This window comes from Leptidea sinapis, chromosome 34 (assembly GCF_905404315.1).
Source record: "Leptidea sinapis chromosome 34, ilLepSina1.1, whole genome shotgun sequence".
In the NCBI taxonomy this organism is placed as follows: domain Eukaryota; kingdom Metazoa; phylum Arthropoda; class Insecta; order Lepidoptera; family Pieridae; genus Leptidea; species Leptidea sinapis.
The window spans coordinates 2,304,979-2,328,171 of NC_066298.1; the positions used below are offsets into that span (position 1 = coordinate 2,304,979).

The 23,193-nt window shown below is 35.3% G+C and overlaps 2 protein-coding genes across 4 annotated transcripts in view; one reads left to right on the top strand and one right to left on the bottom strand.

Annotated features, from left to right (window-relative positions):
- LOC126974926 (peroxisomal acyl-coenzyme A oxidase 3-like) overlaps positions 1-15,275 on the top strand; it is a 36,431-nt gene extending 21,156 nt beyond the window's left edge. For both annotated transcript variants that reach the window (XM_050822670.1, XM_050822671.1), the window contains 8 exons: positions 4,083-4,257; positions 4,863-5,005; positions 5,482-5,615; positions 6,630-6,752; positions 7,403-7,522; positions 8,556-8,790; positions 9,650-10,086; positions 10,717-15,275. In XM_050822670.1, coding sequence (XP_050678627.1) covers positions 4,083-4,257; positions 4,863-5,005; positions 5,482-5,615; positions 6,630-6,752; positions 7,403-7,522; positions 8,556-8,790; positions 9,650-10,086; positions 10,717-10,809 — 1,460 coding nt within the window. In that variant the 3' untranslated portion in view covers positions 10,810-15,275. The remainder of the gene's footprint in view (positions 1-4,082; positions 4,258-4,862; positions 5,006-5,481; positions 5,616-6,629; positions 6,753-7,402; positions 7,523-8,555; positions 8,791-9,649; positions 10,087-10,716) is intronic.
- Positions 15,276-15,994: 719 nt separating this feature from the next.
- The window catches only part of LOC126974944 (SH3 domain-binding protein 5 homolog), a 31,655-nt gene continuing 24,456 nt past the window's right edge, over positions 15,995-23,193 (bottom strand). For both annotated transcript variants that reach the window (XM_050822698.1, XM_050822697.1), the window contains 3 exons: positions 21,529-21,647; positions 21,052-21,135; positions 15,995-19,291 (listed from right to left, as the gene is read on the bottom strand). In XM_050822698.1, the coding sequence (XP_050678655.1) occupies positions 18,404-19,291; positions 21,052-21,135; positions 21,529-21,647 (1,091 nt within the window). In that variant the 3' untranslated portion in view covers positions 15,995-18,403. The remainder of the gene's footprint in view (positions 19,292-21,051; positions 21,136-21,528; positions 21,648-23,193) is intronic.

A 23,193-nucleotide genomic window follows, 5' to 3' on the forward strand; every position in this document is an offset into this window, starting at 1 on the left:
GACATAGCACAGATAATATTTAGTTTTTCAAGGTTTGCGCATAATTCATTTACTCTATTCTAAAAATCAAAATATTATTCTATGGTTACGATGTTGTTACCATAAACGATATGGAATACGAACATTTGTTAGAGTAGGGTAGGTGCGATATATTCGGGATATTATCGTATCGTTCCCAATATAATATCGTTGTCGATTTTGCCAGTAGACCTCCTCGTCAAGATCTGCATTATCTTGGCTATGAATGACTCACAAGGAATTCTTAGGAGCTGCAAACGGGCAGATATACGCAGCCGGGCCTTTACGTTACAAAAGATATGAATATGTAGTTAGTGATATTGAAGATAATGCTATGAGCAATCGTTTGTTAGAAATGCAGTAAAATTGCGATGATTATCAACTAATGCTGATAGACGTTGACTTATCAGTGACTCATACTTTACAACTTTGTCATATATTCCTAGTGGTTAGTGCCTATTAGAGCAATGAAATAATAAAGCAGATTATTTATGCTACAGTTGAATAATGAGGGTCAAAAAACACGAACGGCGTGGGCTGCGCACATCCCAGAAAATGTACAAAACAAATGTGTTACGAAATTTAAAAGAATTGTTAAAAAACGTTTGTGTGGGAAAGGTTATTACAGCATTAACGATTTTCTTAATGACACCACGGACTGGGAATAAAGCGAACACCCTCAGGCACTTTAATTATAAATGTTTATTGTACGATATCACATTGTAATCCATATTTTGAGTTTCTTGCGCCCATTCTTCGCAGGTCTGAGGCAGTCTCTTTTTAATGGGTGGTAGTTTTTGACGTTCTATAAGTGATTTTAAATCCTATTTTAAATAAAAATATTTGAATTTGAATTTGAATCGCACCGCAGGCATGACTATGAATGACGCCACGAGCATTTTTGACCTATTTATACAATGTGTCGCATACAATATTTTTCTACACCTAGGTAATTTAAAATTAAACAAACAAATATCACAGTTTTCGAGTTGCTGCTTTAATGGGCGGAAAATGTATTGCAGGAATGGCAATGGTACACCCATACAGCCAACGAAGGAAAATTGATAGTTACAAAATATACCTAGCAGCATATTGACAAACACGCGTGCGTTGTAATATCACACGCTAGTGCCTTATAGAATCCCTACAAAGTAAACTTACCTAACTGCAAATCGAATAAATATGAGAGAATACATAGATTTTTTTTGTAACAATAACGAGGTTTTATGCCGCTGAAAATCCGTTCACATTTTTCATTCAATTTTCAATCAAGACGAAAAAACATTTATTATTATCAAATTATTTAAAATTCATAAATTGAAAATTATATAATTTTAAATATAATTATAAAAGTACATTACAAATGTTGACGTTTGAAAAAAACTTTCGAATAAAAAAAATACGAAAAAAATAAGCGTTGCTATTACCTATTATGTTAACTTTTTTGGACACTCATTACGTCTTCTTTAAGCATAACTAATGTTTGTTAATTAGTATTATAATACCGGTTATAATTTAATATTACATTGTTAATGTAGATTTGTTTAATTAATAAAAAAAGTAATTAGCGGTTACGGTAGACATAGTAGCCGTCCCCGATCTGAAACACAAGGCCGTGTTCAGGCGCTGCGGGAGGTTATACATCATTTTATAGAGTACTGTCTGTTGAGTAGAGTGAGTCTGCTAAATTGCCATACTTTGGACGCATCAAAGTTCCGGCAACGCTCTTGTGATTCCTCTGGTATTGCAGGAGAATGTGATTAGCGGTGATCACTTAACATCATGTGTCATACAGTCGTTTGTCCTCTCTTCCATTAAAAAAAACATCGTAACAAATAAATACCACAGATGTTCAAACGGAAAATATTCTTAATTTGTACTTTCACGCGAAAACTTAGTTCTTGCAATTAATATTAAAAATTATACATAAAAATACCAGATGATCCCTTTCAGCTGTTGAGTAAGAAACCTTGGAAACATAAATTATTTTCATATTTATGCGTATATATAGGATTATGATCATATTTATGCGTATAATATGATTATGTAAATCATGTGAGTTTATAATAGACATATTTTTAGTTGAAACTTATATAATCTTCACACAATATTTGGTAAGTTCATAAAAAAATCAAAATACGGACTTATGCATAAGATTATCAAACAAATTAATGGTAACAAAAAATTTATGCCTGGCTTCGGTGCTTGCTTTTTTGCAAATGAGTGTGTGCGTCTCTATATTAAGTTATACGTTCTGTGAAATATCGTTTGTGAATTACGTAACCTATTTTAACTTACGGTGCTTAGCAGTTAAGGCCGCTATCCCAAGAAATCGCCAAAATAGTGAATAATTGAAACCATTTCATCACGATTTATATAAACCATTAAGCTTATATTCTTACAAAAAATAATTTAATATATTCTGTAAAATATGAGAAGAAAATTCATTTCTTCTTTACATTTCTATTTTTATAGACAGTGCGAAAAAAATCATCAATATACCTACTTATCTAACTTTTACAGTCGGAGCCATGCTAATCATTCAATCTAGATAAAAAATTTACGAAAATTTATTAATTGTACCCCAAAACTATTTAACATGACACAGTTTTGTAAAGAAAATTGTATATGTTTGTAATAAATTAAGGCGACACTAAATGCCAGCGACCTTGAGCGATATGAGTTCACCGGCCCGCCATCTATGTAACAAAGCCAATATTTTCAAAATTCTTGCGTGGAAAACAGTTTATATGCTTACAATCCTCGTTATTCACTACTAATCTGAATAAATGAACCTACACAAAAAAGTACAAGCTATAAGAATAACTTTTATGAGAGAAGTACCAAAAAAAAGCGTCACGCCATGCCAAAAAACTTGTTTAACTTCAAAGAAAAGTGGTAGTTCAAAAAGGCTCGGCAGTGTTAACTATAACAAACAGCAAGCATTAGCAACCTACAAATAAGACTTAAGGATATATGTAACAGGATTAAGTAGTGTTCATAGCTCGAAATGCTATACTTTCACCACAAAACTTGTCTAAAAACACCAAATTTGCGTGTTTTCTGCTTACTCTTCGCCTTAAAAATGCTTTTAATTCTAAATTAATACTATGGCGATCTTGTGCGAGAGAGGTAACCTAGCTCCGCTCGATTCCTCAAGGCCGTTTGCTCGGTCCCAGCCTTATGAATAATAAAGCACCGCTTTTTATTATTTTTAAATATGAATTTTTCGGTTTTCAGCAAATCACCTAAACGTTATCTAAATGAGATTACGATCGTTTTCATGGGAATATTTTGAATTTATTAAAAAGGTAATGACACGACCTCTCTTCGAGACTTAACATCTTGTTCTCTAATTGGCGAGCGTATTAGCGGTGCCGCTTAAGAGTCTTAAGAGCGCAGAATTTCAAGAATCCTGTGCGGTATTCCATTGTAATAGGCAAGGAGTATCACTTACCATCATGTTTACATTTTAATCCTCTCGTCACTTTTTCTTATAAAAAAAAATGCCCAAATTGCTTTGTTTGTATATAGGCTGACATGTGCAATGCACGTATCTTTGCACCGAATTCTCGCTTATTGCCCGGCTGCCAGGGGCGTGCATTGGTTTTCTCGTAAGGTAGGCACTGCGGATCTATCTAGTCGTAGTTGAGCTTTGGAATATGAAAGATTGCTTACCGCAGGTGTTTAGTATCTAGCATAATGTTAATTTTATGAGTGAGTATTAAATAGAAGTTTGGTTATAAAAAAAAAATTAACAAAAAAACAACCGACTTCAAAAATCCTATTCCAAAGCAATAGATATAATATGCACTAAAAAGTAAGAAAATAATTGCGTATTTTAATACAATCTAATTCTGGTAACGATTATTGTTATTTTTGAGATCGGTGACCTCCCTCCGTCCTCTCGCCTCCTCACGTCGCGCGTGCGACTCAAGCACATCTCACCTATCACTATTTGGCGGCTACTATACCCTGCTGACCCGAGTCTAGTATAGACCTCGACCAGTTAAAATTTTTTGATGATTTGTAACGTCTTTTGGCTAATTTCGCGATGTTTCCAGGCAGAACTTGCACGCACACGCTCCTGTTCGCGCAGCTGATAACCCCCGACGGAACCAACCATGGGTTGCACGGGTTTGTCGTCCCCATCCGGGACCCGGCCACTCTGGAAACATACCCCGGCCTCATTGTGGGCGACATGGGAGAGAAGATTGGCGTAAACGGTATCGATAATGGGTAAGAAGTGTCACTCATACGACCCTATATGCGCTAAATTATTTAATTACCAGTTACCATATCAATTATGAGACATTAAAATAATTCATTATAACTAACATTATAACTTTAGGTTACTTAGAAAAATTATATCAATATTTAGAAGTCATAACCAGTGTTTCACACGGATATTTATTATCGGCCGCTTTCAATATCCGATCTCTAGTTTAAGATTATTTCTTATCCAAGGCTTATGTTATCCGTCAATCGATCCTGAATCCTGATTGTTATTTAATATGTCAATCTTAATTTCCAAATCTGTGTGTGATTTTTCATAAAGTGCACATTATCAATATTAGAAACTAGGCATCATTTTGTTGGAAGGAGAAATTTAAAAGAATTATTAAATAGCATTTGTGGGAAATTGTATAGTATGTAATATGATACCACACCTTGAGAGGGAATGGAGCGGCCACTCCCGACTATTTAAGGGATAAATTTTATTATACATGCAAATTTACTGCTGAGATTTCTGGACTCTGCTTTCCTCAGAGAGAGTAAAAGTATATGAGTTAGGGTTTTGATTTTGTTAAGTACTTACTTTAATGTTAGGGCTTTCTTCACAGATTCATAATGTTCAACCAGTATCGGATACCGCGAGAGAACCTCCTCAACCGTACGGCTGATGTGACGGAAGAGGGAGTCTACGAGAGTTCGTTCTCAGAGCCTTCAAGAATACTGGGGGCCGCCTTGGAAAATCTATCTGCGGGTGAGCTCTAGCTAAAGTCAAGTAGTAATCAGTATATTAAAGCCTATACCAGAGGGGTTGGCATATATTGCAAACCTGTCTTTATTGTTTAATAGAATTGGAAGACAAACGGGTGTGTGGGTGACTTTATGGTAGCCTTACTATGTCGAAACGCCACACATAAAAATTGAGGATGATATTATTTAAGCTAGTGCCATATTGTATGATGATAAAGTTATTCGAAATATTCCCAGTGATTTATGCGAAACAACACAGAATTAACTTCTATTTAAGTATAATAAGATAATTTTAATATTATTATTATCTATGTATATAACAAAAAACCGGCTAAGAGTTTCCATAAATATGCGTCAAATTAAAAATAACTTTTATAATCTTTTTTGCTACATAGTTTTAAAGTTTATATTATACCGTTATATTGTTTTCGATTGTAATATTAGTGTTTGAGTGTTGATGTTATCTATGATTACTCTCAGGTCGGATCGGCATAATGCAGGAGAGCTGCCACTCTATCTCCAGCGCGGTCGCCATCGCGGTGCGCTACGCAGCCACGCGCACGCAGTTCGGCGAGCGAGACAACGAGGTCCCGCTCATCGAATACGAACTGCACGTAAGTACACACCGAGAGTAGGAAAAACTGTGATAAAACAGCAGGTTTTTAACGCGCTTACTTTCACTTACACCAAACTGTGGAACTGTCTTTCTCTGCAGTGTTATCACATGCGTTCCTTTAAAAATTGTGCATAACTAAAATTAAGGCAATATTCCTGTGATTTTTCTTGTATTTCAAGATAAAGTGTGAGCGAAGATAGTCACTTAACATCAGGTGATAATACGTAAGCTCGTTTGTCCGATAGCGGCGATATCTACTTTTTACATATATAAAGGAATGAAATCGGCCGATGAAATCAATAGTTTAAATAAATCGTTTTATGAAATTCCTGGGCCCGTTTTATATTAGTCGTTTAGTCGGAGACATATTTTCGAATGTGTTGTAGATTCTTGAATCCAAAACTGAATTAAACATAACGGCTTACGAATGTAGCATTCACGGGCTATTTTTCGCAACACGAAGTCTACTTACTGCCTATTCGACGTGAAATAAAGTATTTTTTGAGCTATTGGTCGACTTCACACACAAAATTTTAAATTTGCAGTCGTGCTTTAGGTTCCCTCACGATGTTTTTCTTCATCGAAGAGCGTCTTAAAAAGTAACTAACTATTCGATAACGCATTGGTTGAGTGACAACGGACTTCTAGTTTTTGCGTCACCTCTGCTTTTAATCTACTGAATTATTGTGTACCAACACAAACAGTTGTCACTATGTAGTAAAATAATGAAAACGTCGAAAAAAAAATTGAGGTTGACAGTTAACCTATGTTTTGAGCAATTCATACACACAAACAAAGATGGCATACAAATTGCGAGTGTAAGACGTTTATTACGCAAGTGTGCGTGACAAGCTTGTCACGCACACTTGCGTAATAAACCCCCGCCTGTTTACATCGTTTCTCTAGCAGCAAGAATCTTTATTTAAGGTATATAATAATATAGAACATTTAAATGATCTAATATACGTTTTGTTAATAAGCATTATTATTGACATTGCTCGGTTCATTTCAGCAATGGCGGCTATTCGGATATGTGAGCGCTGCGGTGGTATTCAAGCTGTACATAGAGAACTTCACACGCACCTACCTCAGCATCGTCGAGAAGTCTAACTCCGGTATCCGAGTTGATAATTTGGTAATTAATATTTGTACCTGTAACAACGCTCCATTTATTGTAAGACTGTAGTCCCCATATTATACACTTTCATACAATTGGTTGGAACTTAAGATTTAAAAATATAGAATTTGAAATGCCAGATCTTGTTGGTCCTTCGAGCAGATACTGTTATAGGTAGGTCAATCGATTCTGAATTTCTTTATGTTAATTTTAATTATTAATCCATGCAGTTTAATTTCTCATTCATTCACACATTTTAAATGCTTGTCATAGTTGCATTGAAAAAAAGAGGTCACCAATATGTTCAATTGTTCGGTTACTTACAAAACAAATGCAGGTAATGGAAATCTCAATCTCGGATGACAAGATAGAAATTACCCCTCGGGGTAGCTAACAGCCAACTCAGCTCGCTGAGTCATAATTTATAGGGAGAAATTTATACTAAAAAATATATAATTTATTCAAATCTTCCTAGGCTGCTATACCGCTATGTAGTTCTTGGCCAAGATTCTTTCCATGTCTCTTGGTACCTTCTTCCCGGTCCTTCTTAGGTCTCCCTTGACTCAATTTTTTCACCGCACCGTGGGATCTGACTGCCTTTTCTGTTGCGGAAACTAACTGAGAAGGAACTTTGAAGTTATGGGTCTAAGTATTATTTTGAACGATAGAGCGAGGCGGTCTCGGAGATCCACGCCATGGTGTCGAGCAGCAAGCCCACGTTGAGCTGGTGTGTGCTGGAGGCAGCGCAGCAGTGCCGGGAGGCGTGCGGTGGACACGGATATCTAAAGGTACCATCTTGAACACAATTATTTACCAGTGGGAAGGCTCCTTTGCAAAGGATGCCGGCATTATGGGTACCACAACGGAGCCTATTTCTGTCCTGAAGCAATAATGTGTAAACATTACTTTGTTTCGGTCTGAAGGGTGCTGTAGCTAGTGAAATTACGGGGCCAATGAGACTTAACATTTGGCTAGCGCTTAGCAGAATGTAACCAGTCCACATGTAAATTAAGCTGAGTATTTGAGGTCCAAAGTTAAAAGATAGTTATTGTTTTGTTTTGTGACTTTTAGTATATTTTTTGTGGATATTTTCAATATCTTTGCTACAAATAAGAGAAGTGAACTGGTTCCTTTTTAAATTAGAAATATCGGATAAGTTTTGTCCGGGGTTTCAAACAGTAATTTTTTTATGATTTAGTGGAATGTTTCACAAATATATCTGTCATTCTAAAATCGAAATACGTGATTTTGACGCATGATTGTTTTTTCCCGATCCAATACGACTTAGGGACCTTCAGACTTACAGCATACTGCCAACTTAAAGGCTGCCAACGCATCTCTAGCCATATGGAACATGTCAAACGATCTTCCAAAAGTATTGAATTAAAAAAAATTATGACAAGAAATGATAGAACAATTAGAATGAGTAGCCTACATGGTGCTAAACGGTACCATGTGCTTATAATAATGATAATAAACGATGAGTCCCGACGCATCACTAAAACCAGTTAGCGGACCACATGGCAGCTTCTTCCACATGCCACACAACACGCCTGTAACGAAACTCACACTTACAAGACGGAATAAATAGAGTGCCATTGATATGTTTGGCCGCAGTACTGCACAGATAGTTCTACTGCCACATATATGTAATATTTCTGTAAAATAATTATTTTATATTTTTTGCATAATATCATAATATTAACTTTCTTAAGAGATACAGCCCGCTGAAATCAAATCAAGATTACCGATCGGATATCATTTAGACACGGAACACAAAAATATTTGACTTGTAGTCAAAATGAATTACTAATGTTGCAGTGCGCGAACCTGGGTGACATCCGCAGCAACCACGAGCCCACGGTCACGTACGAGGGCGACAACAACGTGCTCTCGCAGCAGGCCAGCAACTGGCTGGTGCGCCAGTACGAGGCGGCGCTTAGCAACCGTGCCGTGGACTCGCCGCTCCGCACGGTGCACTTCCTGGACCATCTCCCTTCCATCGCCAAGAGCACCTTCAGCTGTACTGACACGCGACAGCTGAAGACGCCCGAATGTAAGTCTTCAACAGAATATTGTTGTTGCAATATAGCAGCAATCATGGGAACGTTTTCGGCCTTTTTAGTTAGTAACGAGCGAGGAAGGTCATTGACAAGGCTAGCTGCCCCGTTTTAAAATGGTAGACGGTATTTAAATTGATACGCCTTTATGGCCTATTTTCACGCTAAACAAAAAGTGCGAGCGGAGTGCCGTGGTGTTACTGCCTCGTTAGTCCTTAGCGACAAAATTGTACTATGCCTTCCCCAAAATACGACGGAATGCCCATGCAAGAGTGTGCGTGGAGTTTTTCCGCCTCTTGCACAGTTGGTCTTCCTGCAGTAAAATCTCTTCGAGGACTGCTGTCATATTGTGCTTGGAAGTCCGGTTCTCGACACTTTTAATGTTAAACTGGTTGATCTAAATTCTAAAATAGTATCCGACATTAAAGCTACGTTAACGTAACTTATTATTGCTGACGTTAAGTAATCACCAGCGCCCACATTATTGTGCAACAACAGGTGATCACTTCACAACCAGAGGAATCACAGGTGCTTTTTTTGAAGGGACCCATGCCGTTTCGTTCCTGAAACAATGCACAAGGAAGCTCATTCCACAGCTTGGTTATACGTGGAAGAAATTTCCTTGAAAATCGCACTGTGCACGAACCCCACACACTATTATAGCCAAATACTAAGTCTATTGGATATCAGCTAAGGGCCAATATTAGTCTTTTTCAAAACTCACTTTTTACTAACTTAAAGATGTCATGTGTTGATTCAAAGAACTTTCAGAGTATTTATGCCTTATAAATTAGTGTCATTAGCAGAACTTTTGGTATATTGTATATTTAAATTCAAAACTAAATAATATTCCAGTTATAATATCAACATACAAGTGGCTTCTGTGCTGGTTACTGAAGTACACGTACGAAAAACACGAAGCAGAAATCTCGAGCGGGCGAACCAAAGTGCAGGCGAAAAGCAAAACCCAAGTATACCGAGCGAAGACATTGACAAGAGTCTACGGAGAATACTTGGCGCTCACTTTCAGCTTGCAGTCCATAGAGAAAAAGGATTCAGAACTACAACCCGTATTGTATAAACTCTTTTGCCTCTACGGTCTTTGGTCGTTGGATAAGCATCTAGTGGAATTATACCAAGGCGGGTTCGCGAACAAGGAAACAGCGAAATTGCTACGCGACGCCGTTTTGGAATTATGCGCTGACCTGAAGGGCGAAATTGTGAGCGTTGTGGATGCACTCGCTCCGACCGATTTTGTACTCAATTCGGCTCTTGGCAAGAGTGATGGAAAGGTGAGTTTTGTTTGCATAATTATAGATTAAGACTTATTGTATGTTGCAGATAAATAAAAGGCGTAAAGTACTATATCAGTCCATTTTTGTATCTATCTATTAGTTAGTAAGTTATCAGTTTTTCGCCGTTTTAAACTTAAAGGGCTAAAAATATATATGTACTACTTTAAGTGCTCGTGAAGTCTTCGATTCACATTTCTTAAACTTGGGTCTTGGTGTGCGGTGGTGTGGAAAGAATAATGACAATAACACACCCTGCGTTAGTAATAAACGCGAAGTAAAGTTAAATCTACAGAATTAAATGACAGGGAGAAATAATTTCAAACTTGGAGTAACTTTACATCGCGTTTATTAATAAGACATACCATGTTTTATATAGCCTATTAAATGAAACTAACATTTATTTAGTTGTATAGTTTTGAAATCTATTGAAGGTATTAATTATAAGTTAAAAAATAACAATTATTAATAAGACTACTTTTTCATGTAATGAAATTATTTGCGAATTTTGCGAGTCACCTAAATGTTCATTAATCAATGCTAAATAACTGCAGGATCGCTGCCGATCTTTTAATTGCCGAATTGTTTTGTTGTGTGTATTAATTCTGACATGGCAACATTATTTTCCAGCTGTACCAGAATCTGCAAAAGGCATTCTTCAGCCATCCGGGCGTGTTCGAGAGAGCACGGTGGTGGCGCGACGTTGTTCCTTCTAAACTATAATTATACTCAAATGATAGTTCTATATCGCCCTGGGAATCATCACTAATCTAATTAAAAAAAAAAAAATTCTTCAGAATTTAATTTAACAGATAAAATGTTATTTATTATAAGTAGCAATTTAGTTTAAGCTTATATTAATTGTATGTCGAATTTTAAATCTAATCCAACATGGCGTCGTATATCTCTTATCTGATTGGTCGAGCTTCTGTGTTGCAACTTGTTGTTCAACATTGAAAGATGTCAGGTTGCCACGTTCAAATAAATATTGCAATGATTCCCTATGGCGTAGTGTAATGAAACCAAAACACTCGGCTGTCTGCCATTCCTTGACATTTTAAACGATCTATATTTTTTGATGATTTTTTTTATTTTTCCTTTAAGAACTAGTTATAATATCATAATTTTTGTAATGGACGCTAACCATTTGAAAAAATTAGCTATTATGTTTGTCCATTAGGGGCCATCCATAGAGTACGAAATGTACGATTTTTGACGGTCTCCCCATTTTTGTCGCAGACCTTAGTGTGACGTCACATATTTGGTAATTTAACACACCGATCCGAATAAATTACAACAGCAGTTTCAATTTAAAATCCAGAACTTGACAGTATAACAATATAATTAGCTTAATATTTAGAATAATTTTATAACCTTCGTCACGAAGCTTACGTATGACCTAATCTTGTCACACTTCCTTGAAGAGTTATTTATGGATGGCCTCTTTTGGAAATTATTACATCGGTCTAGGTGGAACACTTATGTACAGGTGGCCATCTCGATACAGTAATAAATCCTCTTATACGAATCTTAGAACAGTTCCTTACCGATCCAAATAACAAGGATTGTTAGTTTTTTTTTAATATGCAGGGGCGTGCGGGTAATTTAATAGATAAATATATTACTCAAATATCATCATCTATTTAAATATAAATGTTTTTTTTTAAACTGAACAGATTGTTTTGTGTGAAATCATTGGAAAAAAATACTTTAATAATAAATCATATTTGCAAGCACTTTTTTACTGTCTGTTGCCAGTTAACTGAATAATTATTATAATGATTATATTAGAGTAAATTATTGGTGCGCACGCCACATTATTTCAATCTTAATGTTTATTTATTTATAATGATTATTATAAATAATGTTTAATAATTATAATATACCTATATATTTCATGTTATATTTTATAAGTAGATGTTTTGGTGACATTAGTAAAATTGAAGAACTACTTTTAATAAAAGAAGTCAGGAGGAACCCATGCGTAAAGCAGGGTTTTCACTATCCCAGTACGCTCGAATTCTGGTTTACTCATAAAAACTATCATGTCTCTCAAGTTGGACTAAACTGCATTCCGTGAAGTAATCCCCATTAAAATCCGTTCATTAATTTAGGACTACTTCGGATGACATGTTATCATCCGAGTACTCGGATTCGGACAGTGAAAACCCCGCTTTAACTTGGTTTTAATGTTAAAATATTATCTATGAAATATATGTAAATAGATAATATACAAAAAACTGCCACCATATTGACTTCTTTTGTGAAAAGTATTTTGTTGTTATAATTGTGTTTGGTCAGTACGGGATACAAAGTTCACTATAAATATTTAGCATATTGTGTCAGTAAACATATTAATGTAATTAATTAGTACTAATATTATGATTTCAATGTTATTTAGTAAAATTTTATGCCATAATTAAATATATATAATCAAAGATTATCTATGTGATGAGTAATTTAATAAAAATATTGAATAATAACTCATTAATAATTTTAATTATTATTCATTATTAATAAATTAGTTTATAATTAATAATAATGATTCATTTTACGTTGAAGATGAGGAATCTTATTGCTTTTATCCATTTTTGAATTATTTTCATATATGTATTTAAGTAATTATTTTTAAAACACGCAATAAGAAGTTAAACTTCAAACGCGTAAATAACCTAATGTTCATTGCATTTATTTAAATGCTAATTGTATGATGTAATAAAATATTATGCAGATTTATTAAACACCACTTTTTAATTACCAAAAAAGATATTAAATATGCCGTCAGTTTGTCATAACTATATTTATTATAATCATACATATCAACGGGGAGTGATTAGCGCGGGTTGAGGAAGAAACGATTTAGAGACTGTGAATTGTACGAAATTTGTCTATGATTTTTGTATTTATTTATTTTATGTCATAAATGTATTTGGTAATGGTTACTGATTAACAAGTTTTGCGTAGTAATTTTAAAATAACTGTGTATAAAAATATGTAGGTACAACATGAAGTCAGCGAGTAATCTTCTGAATCACACGGTCACACCACCATCTTACATTGCAAGCAAATGGACGCATTAGGAATATATTAATGATTTATCCTTAATTATTATTGTTCCTGTCAACACTGTCTCATTCACCAGACCATATTAAATCACAGTCTAACTTCGGCTTATATTAATATTTTTCTAGTTTTTTGCATTCAAATTCAAATATTTTTATTCAAAATAGGATTCAAAATCACTTATTGAACGTCAAAAACTACCACCCAATCAAAAGAGACTGTCTCAGACCTAAGATGAATGGGTGCAAGAAAGTCAGCGGTCTTTTTTGTTATATATATAAAAATATGGATTACAATGTGCTATCGTACATTAAACATTTATAATTGAAGAGCCTGAGGGTGTTCGCTTTATTCCCAGTCCGTGGTGTCATGAAGAAAATCGTTTATGCTATAGTAACCTTTTCCCACACAAACGTTTTTTAACATTTTTTTTTAATTTCGTAACACATTTGTTTTGTACATTTTCTGGGATCATATTGTAGCACATACCTCGCCCAACAAAATACTAACTCGACAGTAATAGGCATAGCGAGTTTATTTGTCGTGCTAACATTATGAATGTCACAGTTTCTAGAAAATTCCTCAATGTGCTTATGAACATACAGAACATTATCAAAAATGTATTGAGAGCATTAATCGACATTTACCGTAATCTAGCGTGGACAAAAATAAACTGACTGGTATATTATACGTCTCAATCTTATTGGCTATGTTTATATTTGAATTATATAATATCATTTTATACATCTTATTATGGGCTGCCTCTTACCCTTATTACGTCTACGTTGGTAACAATGGAACCATATCAAAACAGAGATAGATTCTCTCATTGTTAAGACAGCGTTCGTAAGAAACATTTTCAGTTGAGCGTTTTTTCTCTGACTTCAAATCAGGCCGGCAACGGTCCTGTGATTCCTCTGGTGTTGCAAGAGATTGTGGGCGGCGGTGATCACTTAACAACAGGTGACCGGTACGCTCGTTTGTCCTCCTATTCCATAAAAAAAAGGCTACCACGTAAAAGTATTTTGATTTTTCGGGTTTGATAGCCTTTACACTCACAAATAATGTGGCTTTCTGTTGGTAACAGAACTTTCAAAATTGGTTCAGTAGATCCAGAGATTACTCGCTATAATATAATAACTCGCTGCATCGCAATTCAAACAAATCGCTACTACAAAGATGTGGATAAAGATTCCCCTTGTGTGTCTCCGGGACCATGCGACATAGGTTCCTTCAAAAAAAGCTACTGCACCTTCCTTAAACTCCGGCAACTCTCCTGTGATTCCTCGATAAATTGGTTGATGCATTAAATATGACGACTACGTGGTAATGGAGACTTTATTGGCGCACGTATATTATGTTAAAGTCTATCCCCCTCATTCATAATAGTCTGCTAACTTAAAGCATTGCTAATTCTCACTCTGTCTTCTTCTATTGACCTAAGTCGGAATGAGAAAAAACACTCCTTAGCGGCTTAAAGTTAGCGGACCATTATGAATAAGGGGATATATTGTTACATTTGTGAATTTATGATTATTTATTTTCATCAATTATCGCTATATTCGAAGTGTCTTAGATTTTTTTTTGTATGTATATTGTTTTATAGTACCGTTAATTTTATAATAGAATTCTTTTACATATTTAATATCTTGGATAATTTATGCGTCTAAACTGTGTGACATCGAAAATATAGCGGCCAACTGTTAGCTTCTATTTTCAGTAACGCACGGAAACTATATTGTAAGCGATCATCTTGTTTGTATATTACTGTAAGGTACGTATGGCGAGTGTAGAAACAGCTGCCATGCACACTAAAGTTATAAATCTGGCCTGTTTTCATGCGTTGATTAACAGCAAGAGGCTCTAGGCGTATAAATTATCTAAGTTATAGATACTATCTACATAAAATCTTCGCTGGATACGTTAAACTTATGATAATTTTGTAAAGATACAATTAATTTAAAATTATGTCATTAAGTCAATGTATGCTACTATGAATATTTTATTGAAATGTGCCTTTCTCAAATTTCGTCTACTCTTCATAAATTGTTATATTATTAGATTTAGGTTCATCTTCTTTGTGGACTAAGTGACCGTTGGTGTTTAATTAAAGGTGTTTATAAAAATGTTCTTTATGTTAATTACTCAAAAACATACACCGGATTTTATAATATAAAAAGGAAAAAATTATACAAATCATCAAAAAAATTTAATATATTGCGAATATTGGTTAGTGTGTTTTACTACTACTTATTACTAGCTAAATATTGAAGAGGTAGATTAAGTACTCTTTGATCGAAAAACCTCAACACGTACGTTGTTAGAACGAGGGTGAAATTCGTAGGCAAGAGACGAAGTCGAGGATCTACACCCTAGTAACAATCGTACTTGCCCTAAGAATGAGAGTGATTACGACACCTACCAGAAATGTAAAAACAAATTATTATAATTTTAGAAAACACATTTCAAATATGAAATTGAAAGCTATTTGAAATCGTTTGATAGTAAATTTAAAAAGGTTGTCTATGAACAGGTCTGTTAAAATATTCAATATTCAAATATAAAATTTACTAATATTATCAGCTCTCTGATATAAAACATTGTTTTATTTATTCTGAGCGGCACTTCAATTTCTGTGCTCGAGACCTTGACACACATGATATGTTTCAAGGTAACGTCAAGTTACGACGCCCTTCAGACCGAAACACAGTAATGTTTACACATTACTGTTTCACGGCACGAATAGATGCCGTTGTGGTACCCATAATCTAGCCGGCATCCGGTGCAAAGAAGCCTCCAACTGGTTACAAAAACCATTAACTGTTATAATATAGAAAAACATAAATTGAATTTAATATATTTATTTAGATTTAGCATTACCACAAAGGTAAAAGGTACAGTAATATGAATAAGTCATTGGGAAAATTTTAATACCTGGGTGTTTAATATTAGTTATAACATACATACAAAATTTTGGTTTTTTCATGTAAACCATTAGATTCGAATCCAATCCTTTTGTTAAACGCGTAAACAATATAAATACATATCTTATTTTCGTTTAAGCTTCTCTGTATTTCAACAAGTAAAGATTAAATAGATTTACAAAAAAAATATCGGCTATGTTAGCAGACAAAACGGAAATGTAATTTCTGATCGGTATTAACTATTTAAAATACAAAATAGATTCACAACAATTGCGTTTCTGGATTTATATTTTTTCACCATGACACATGAAGTGTTCTCCGTAGAAATCTTGGCTTGTCTAAAGCTGTTGAATATAATACAAGATTCAGCCAGACATGATATTTATTAAAATCAAAAAAAAATATTTTAAGTAGTATGCAGTGTAATATTTTAAATGGCAGTTCTAGAAGTTTGTAGATAGTAATAATCTAATTATCTAAATATATCCTAGCACAACACGAAATAATATAAATTAACAGTACTACGCAAAGAAAACTGTCGGCCGGCCGATGTCGATACATTGATCTTGTGAATCACAAGTCTTATATTTAAGTATACAGCATGACTAGTGAAACACAAAACGATATTTAAAGACAGTACGCGGTACTTGATTCTCTATAAATAAATTGTAGACACATACATCATCGCTGAATGCGCGACTCTTTCGCTAATTGAGCGCAAGCGCCGACAGGTCCGTGCCCGCCTACCCAGTTACGTACACACCATTAGCGTATCCCCTAAAATATCACATCTTTGAGTACCGTTAGTGTGTCACCAGTCATGCTGTATATGTAAATAACACGAACAATTAAAACCAAATACATAGCAATTTATAAATATCGGTCATACCCTGAGTTCAGCCGTTTTACAAACGTCTTAGAACACGTCTTACAGTCCTCTAAATAAATTCATAATATTTTAATTATAGAGAAATCACATGGTTAAAGAACGACAATATGGTCTGAGTCGTAGATAACACGATAGCGTACCGCGATAATATTCCGCTCAAGTCGCACTCCATTCAAATGTTATAATAATTTAAAACATTAAACAACAGTACATTTTTGTCTGCAGAATGACAAATTTAGAAAATGGTTCAACTCGAGTATTCTTATACTGTTATGGCTTCTGTCACCTCTTTTATGTCAATTAGTGACGAAATCAGTAATACTGGTGTTTTCAGCATTGACGTACAACAAACAACTAGACTCACAATCACGCTCAAAATTGTCTGAAGTAAAACTCTGTCGCCTACGCGTCTATTGAGCAGCGTTTTCGTTCAGTAGTGTGTCGACCGTGCTTTGAATACAACCCCACGCAATGACAAAGCGTTAAGCAAAAACTATCCAAATAACAGCATATCCAATGGATGGAGTGTTGTATTTCAGGAGCCCTTTTAAATTAACTAGGAGTTTTTAATCATTTTGCTAAAACAACTAAACTTTGACCATAACTGCCACGAAATAAGGTTTTAATTGGAATGAATGTTTTGTAAATATAAGTTAATGAATACAATGCCGCTCGGATGTATTTTGATGTTCTTTGAATAGGCGATTGGGAGTCTATTTGTTTATTATGTCATCTGTCTCACTTGCACACACATCTCGCGTCTTCACATCCATATTTTTCTACAAACTCACTTTAATTTTGCGAATACCTGCAAAATACTATTAAGCGCCTGTTTAGCTTACGACAACAATGAATGTTAACAACGTGAAACTGTTTTTGTATGCTCCCTTCAAGTATTGCATTTCATACAAATATATTTTTAAATAAAATTAAAATGACATAAATATATATTTATAATTTATATTATATAATAATATATTGATTCACCCAATCCAATCGAATCCTGGATTCTGATACTCGAGATCTTATCTCGTTTCTTTAAATCACACACCAATCATAATAATGAATTTATCTAATTTAGTGATACAAATATTCGAAGTGCATATTAATTGTAAAATGTGACGAGTATTTCTTACAGATTTTTTAAAAATTACTTTTAAATGAGCTTCTGGGACGTACAATAGACGCTTGAGACACGCAATATATTGTCATGTCAAAATCAAATATTTTCTTAAATTATTACTGTATAATTTTAAACTCTTCTAAGATATTTTATTGTAAGGCTGGTATAAACACACTGTTGTATATGTAAAAAAAAATAAAAACTAACTATTATAATATTTTCTTAATAATATTTTGAGGACTTAAACATATACCTTTACTACAAGAGTCGACAATTCAAGCGCCTAGTGTACCTCAGGTTAAAGAACAATTATTAAAATTAACTATTATCGCTATCCGTAACGGTGGAGCTGGTCATCCGAATCACTGGATTCTGGGTTGAGTCACTGGAGTCACATTCCACCATCAATATATCATCAGGGCTATCGTTCCTTTCCGAGTTACTCTCGGTATATGTACCACTCGGTGACTTGTCTTCGATCACAGCTTTCAAATACGACTCCCTGTCTAATATGGACGCGTCTCGTGCCAGAGCTAGCACGTCCAATGACACCATACTCTTACATTTGTCAGCTGCACTTATGGGGTGATTTTCTTCGTAGACTACTTCCCGACTCAGGGACCTTAATCTTGATAGATTGCTGTTTGGTTTCCAATCACTTGGAGGTTGGGTTTTAGCTGTGGTTGTGCTTGTTGTGGGTGCGCTTTGCGGTGAGTTTACTGTGAATTTGGACTTCTTCTGCTGGTTGCTTTCTTTCATCATCAGTAACTGGTCCAGCTTGTTGATGGTCTCATTAAGCTCCTGGGCCCACACTTCGTCTGTCTCCACGGCTCGGTCTATCGGTTTCAACGCGAGTTCTCTGACGCGCATTCTTAGCTCCTGCATCTTTAAATTCTCATCATTTTCAAGATCCTGCTCGTCATGCACTGGGTCCTTTTCAGCACCGACACCTGGCTCTCTGGGTCCCACTGGAACAGTGTCCTTCCCTGGAGGATATTCTCCTCTGCGTCGGTGTATTTCTTCGGAGATTTCTTCCAGAGCCTTCAGTGAACTTGCGTAGCGAAACTTAGCGTCCGCTATGAGTCGATGCAGTTTCGCAATCTTTTCATTTTGTGTTTGCAGCTGTTCGTCACATAGTTTCTTCTCTTCGAAGTATGGACGTGACTTCATTATAGTTCGTTTGAGATTATCTTCAAGCTGTGTCACCTGGAACATCATATTTATATATTAAATACATATTTGATTCTCAAATCTTCTATTAAACTAAATTAAAATTTATTGATCACAATTCACCACCTCACCATGAAATAACAAAATTTTAAAGAAATTAAAGCATTTTACCTAACCAAATTAATTACTTATATTAGTAAATAATATATTAAGGTAAGTTGTTTAGGCCCGGATTTATCATGACAATTTCAGAAGTCTTCATTCACATTGCATCCAAATGGTACACGTAAATAAATTATTGTTACATCCATGCGTGGCAGAAGTTTTAATATTATTACTACACTGGCCTTCAAAAGTAAGTATCACACTTTTAAAATTGGGATAACGTTCACAAGATATACTTTCGAAATACAAAGGGCTCCAAAGAGAATTTAATTTTGTACATAAAAACTTTATAGCCGGTAACCTTCTTTTAAGAATTGGCTGAAAAAAAAACTTCAAAAACAAATCATTCCTTTTTCAAAGTGGACGTTTCCGAATTACAATTTTACCATTCACATTTTTCTTTCTGTTTTAAATTTCTGTCAAGATCGATGGGTCTTGTTTTAAAAATTTGTGCTAAAAAGCACATAACATTTATTTATCATGCCTCTTTCAGTTGAAGAATGTGCTAGGATCATGGCTTTTCTGGAACTAGGCACAAAGGTACGAAGAGACTGGACACCATCTGAGGAGACCTTGTAATGGCAGACCCAGGTGTACCAGTGCCCGAAAAGATCGTTATATTATTTCCACTGTGTTAAGAAATCGCCACCAAAATGCAGTTGAAGTCCAGCAACAGCTACTTCAGACCCGGAGGGACTGCATTAGTGACAGTACAGTGAGAAGAAGACTTGCTGAAGCAAATTTGAAACCCCGAAGACCAGCGAGTGGCCCAAAACTCGAGAGACAGCATCGAGTAGCGAGACTGCGATACGCCCGTGAACACATGCAGTGGGATGAAGAAGAATGGTCAAGAATTTTGTTTGCAGATGAGTCTCGATTCTCCCTTTACACTTCTGATGGAAGGTAAAGGGAGAATCGAGACCGAGAATCGAGAAGGTCGCACAGAGCTAGTAGCCACAGAAAATGGCACCCTCACTGGGCAAAGATATGCTCAAGAGATTCTCAATGAGTATGCAGGGCCGTATTTAGCAAATATGGGTGATGGATCGATGCTGATGCATGATAAAGCCCGGCCACACACGGCTCATATCGTACAAGAGTATATTCAGGAGGTCGGTATCAGCGTGATGGCTTGGCCATCAAGAAGTCCTGATCTCAACCCGATTGAACACGCCTGGGATGAGCTTGGGAGGCTAGTCAGAAATCACAGACCACCACCTGCTGCTACCCTCAGGGCACTAAAGCAGGCCCTGGTAGAAGAATGGGAGAATATTCCCCAACATCGGCTCCGAAACCTAGTGTTCAGTATGCCAAACCGGCTCGAAGCTGTAATCAGAGCTCGAGGAGGCAATACCAGTTTTTAAAAATTAAATAACATGTAAAACATTTTAGTTGAATTTTTTTACACTAAACTAAAAATGTTTATTTTCATTGTTTTGTCTTTTTTAGTTAAAATGTTACTAATGTATAATTTAAGTTTCTAAGAATTAGATTTTATAAAATTTGCAACAAAACGTTTTTAATCTTAAATCTCTACCTTCTATAGTTAAGAAAAAAATTTAAGTTGAAAAGTGTGATACTTACTTTTGCAGGCCACTGTATATAGGTCTGAGTCATTATTAATAGGTTACCTTTCTTTCCGCGGCGATATAACCAGCCGCCTTCTTCTGGTGATCGCGCCCGCTCTCTGCCTTTCTCTTCTCGGCGTCCATAACCTGTGCAATGTTTTGATAGAGTGGTTGTGATTATTATTGAATATGAGAACAGACGGTTATCATGTGACGGAGAAGTAATTTAATGAAATGTAGCGAGTAAGGTTTGAAACTCTAAGTTAATAATATTTTTTATATTTCGCCCTTTATCAGATATGTAGGCTTGAGAGCTTTGAATGAAATTTAACTAATTGGATGCTCCCTTGCATAAGATGTCGGCTACTTGTTTCCCTATGAAACTACATCGTCTACTCGTCTACTGAGATTTGCAGTTTTGTGCTGAAATGGGCTCAGGTTTGAAAAACTCGGAAGGGATTGAAGCCATGAAAATATGTTAAACTCCAGTTACTTCTGCCATCTGCTAACAGTATGTGCCATATTCGATGACCTACTCACCTTAATGATGGCATGGTTCAGAACCTCCTGCCAGTTGCTGTCAAACTGCCACTCCTCGTGCTTGCTCACGAAGCGCTGCTCAGCCAACGTCACCGTAGCCTTGGCTGCTGCGTGTAGCTCTGAACAGGGAGATGGCCAAGTTAGCAGACGTATACCAATGGTAACAGAACTACACTGCTGAACCTACCGTTTTTGCCATTCACAGACCATGGAGAATACTTGGTTTTAACATTTTGTATCACATATATCAGTTAATTAAATAAAATTACACATTACAAAAAACACATTACAGTTATGATACCACAGATTGGGAATGGAGCAAAAGCAACCTCCCTCAGGCTTTTAAATAATAAGTGTTATTATACGATATTACATTATATATTTATGAAAACAAGAAGCCCATTGAGTTTCTTGCGTCCGTCCTACTCAGGTCTGGAGCATAGCTATTCGAATGGGTGGTAGTTTTTGACTTACAATGAGTTATATCATATTTTGAATAAAAATATTAATAATCATACAGTATTTAGCTGCCTACGAAGGTGTGTTTATGTGGAATATGAAAAAAAATAAAATAAATAATATAATATGTACTTAAATTTAAACAAAATGGCAGGCCTGCCTCACTACCTGTGTAGGTATCGAAATCGTACGTACGTGCGGCGGCCTCTACATAGTAGGCCAGCCAGTAGAGACTTTATTAAGCTTCCTAAAGACGCTGAAACAATCCAATTTAAAACGATCATTATAATCATGAAATTACCATTTATGATAGCTACCTATTTATTACCTATACTGAGTAAGTTCAATGGTTTGTTACGTTTTTCTTACTTAGACCAAGAGCCCACCGTAAAAATTTATTTGTTATTGTTTCTTTAATACCTAAGAGGAAGGCGTGTGAAAGTCTAGCTCGCATCGTGGTTCTGTTCAAGGTCGTATGTACCTACCTATTTATATAGTTCCTATTTTTGAAGGAAAAATGAACTAGATATGAAATGAAATTATTTATTTTACTCTGGAATAGGGTAGGTATGTCCAGATCTTAAATATTACAATGTGTCCTCTATCCAGCTTAAATTAAATGCAAAAACTTAACACTTATTTAAATATTCATATAATTGAAAGTATAGATTTATTAACTCCAAATTTTTTCCGGGTCATGTTAATTCTTCTGGCATAAACGGCATTTATTTTCTCAAAATTGATTCCTTTAGAATTCTTTTTGGTGTCATTTCTAATAACTACTAGATACTACTACCGCTTCGGAAACAAATGGCGCTCTGAGAGAGAAGAAGCGGCGCAAGAAACTCTCCCAGCATTCTTTTTTTGCGCTCTTTTCAATAAAAATATACAATATTGTACAGTCATTTCTATCGCAATAAAATAATTACAATCTAGTCCCAGGCCGTCCGATCATTTAGATACGACCGAGCCATTTTCTAATAAAACATTTAAATTTATTTATAGATAATGCCTGAACAGTGGCTGGGACTTTATTATAGAAGTGTATACATTTACCCTTAAAGCTATTATGTATCTTATCTTCTGGCTAGTTTGTCTGTGCGAATTGTGTTCTTGATTTGTATACCAAGTTATATATAGAGTTATGTACGTATTCAATGGGTGTGTTGTTTTTTGACATATTGTGGTTTATTCAAATATTCATTA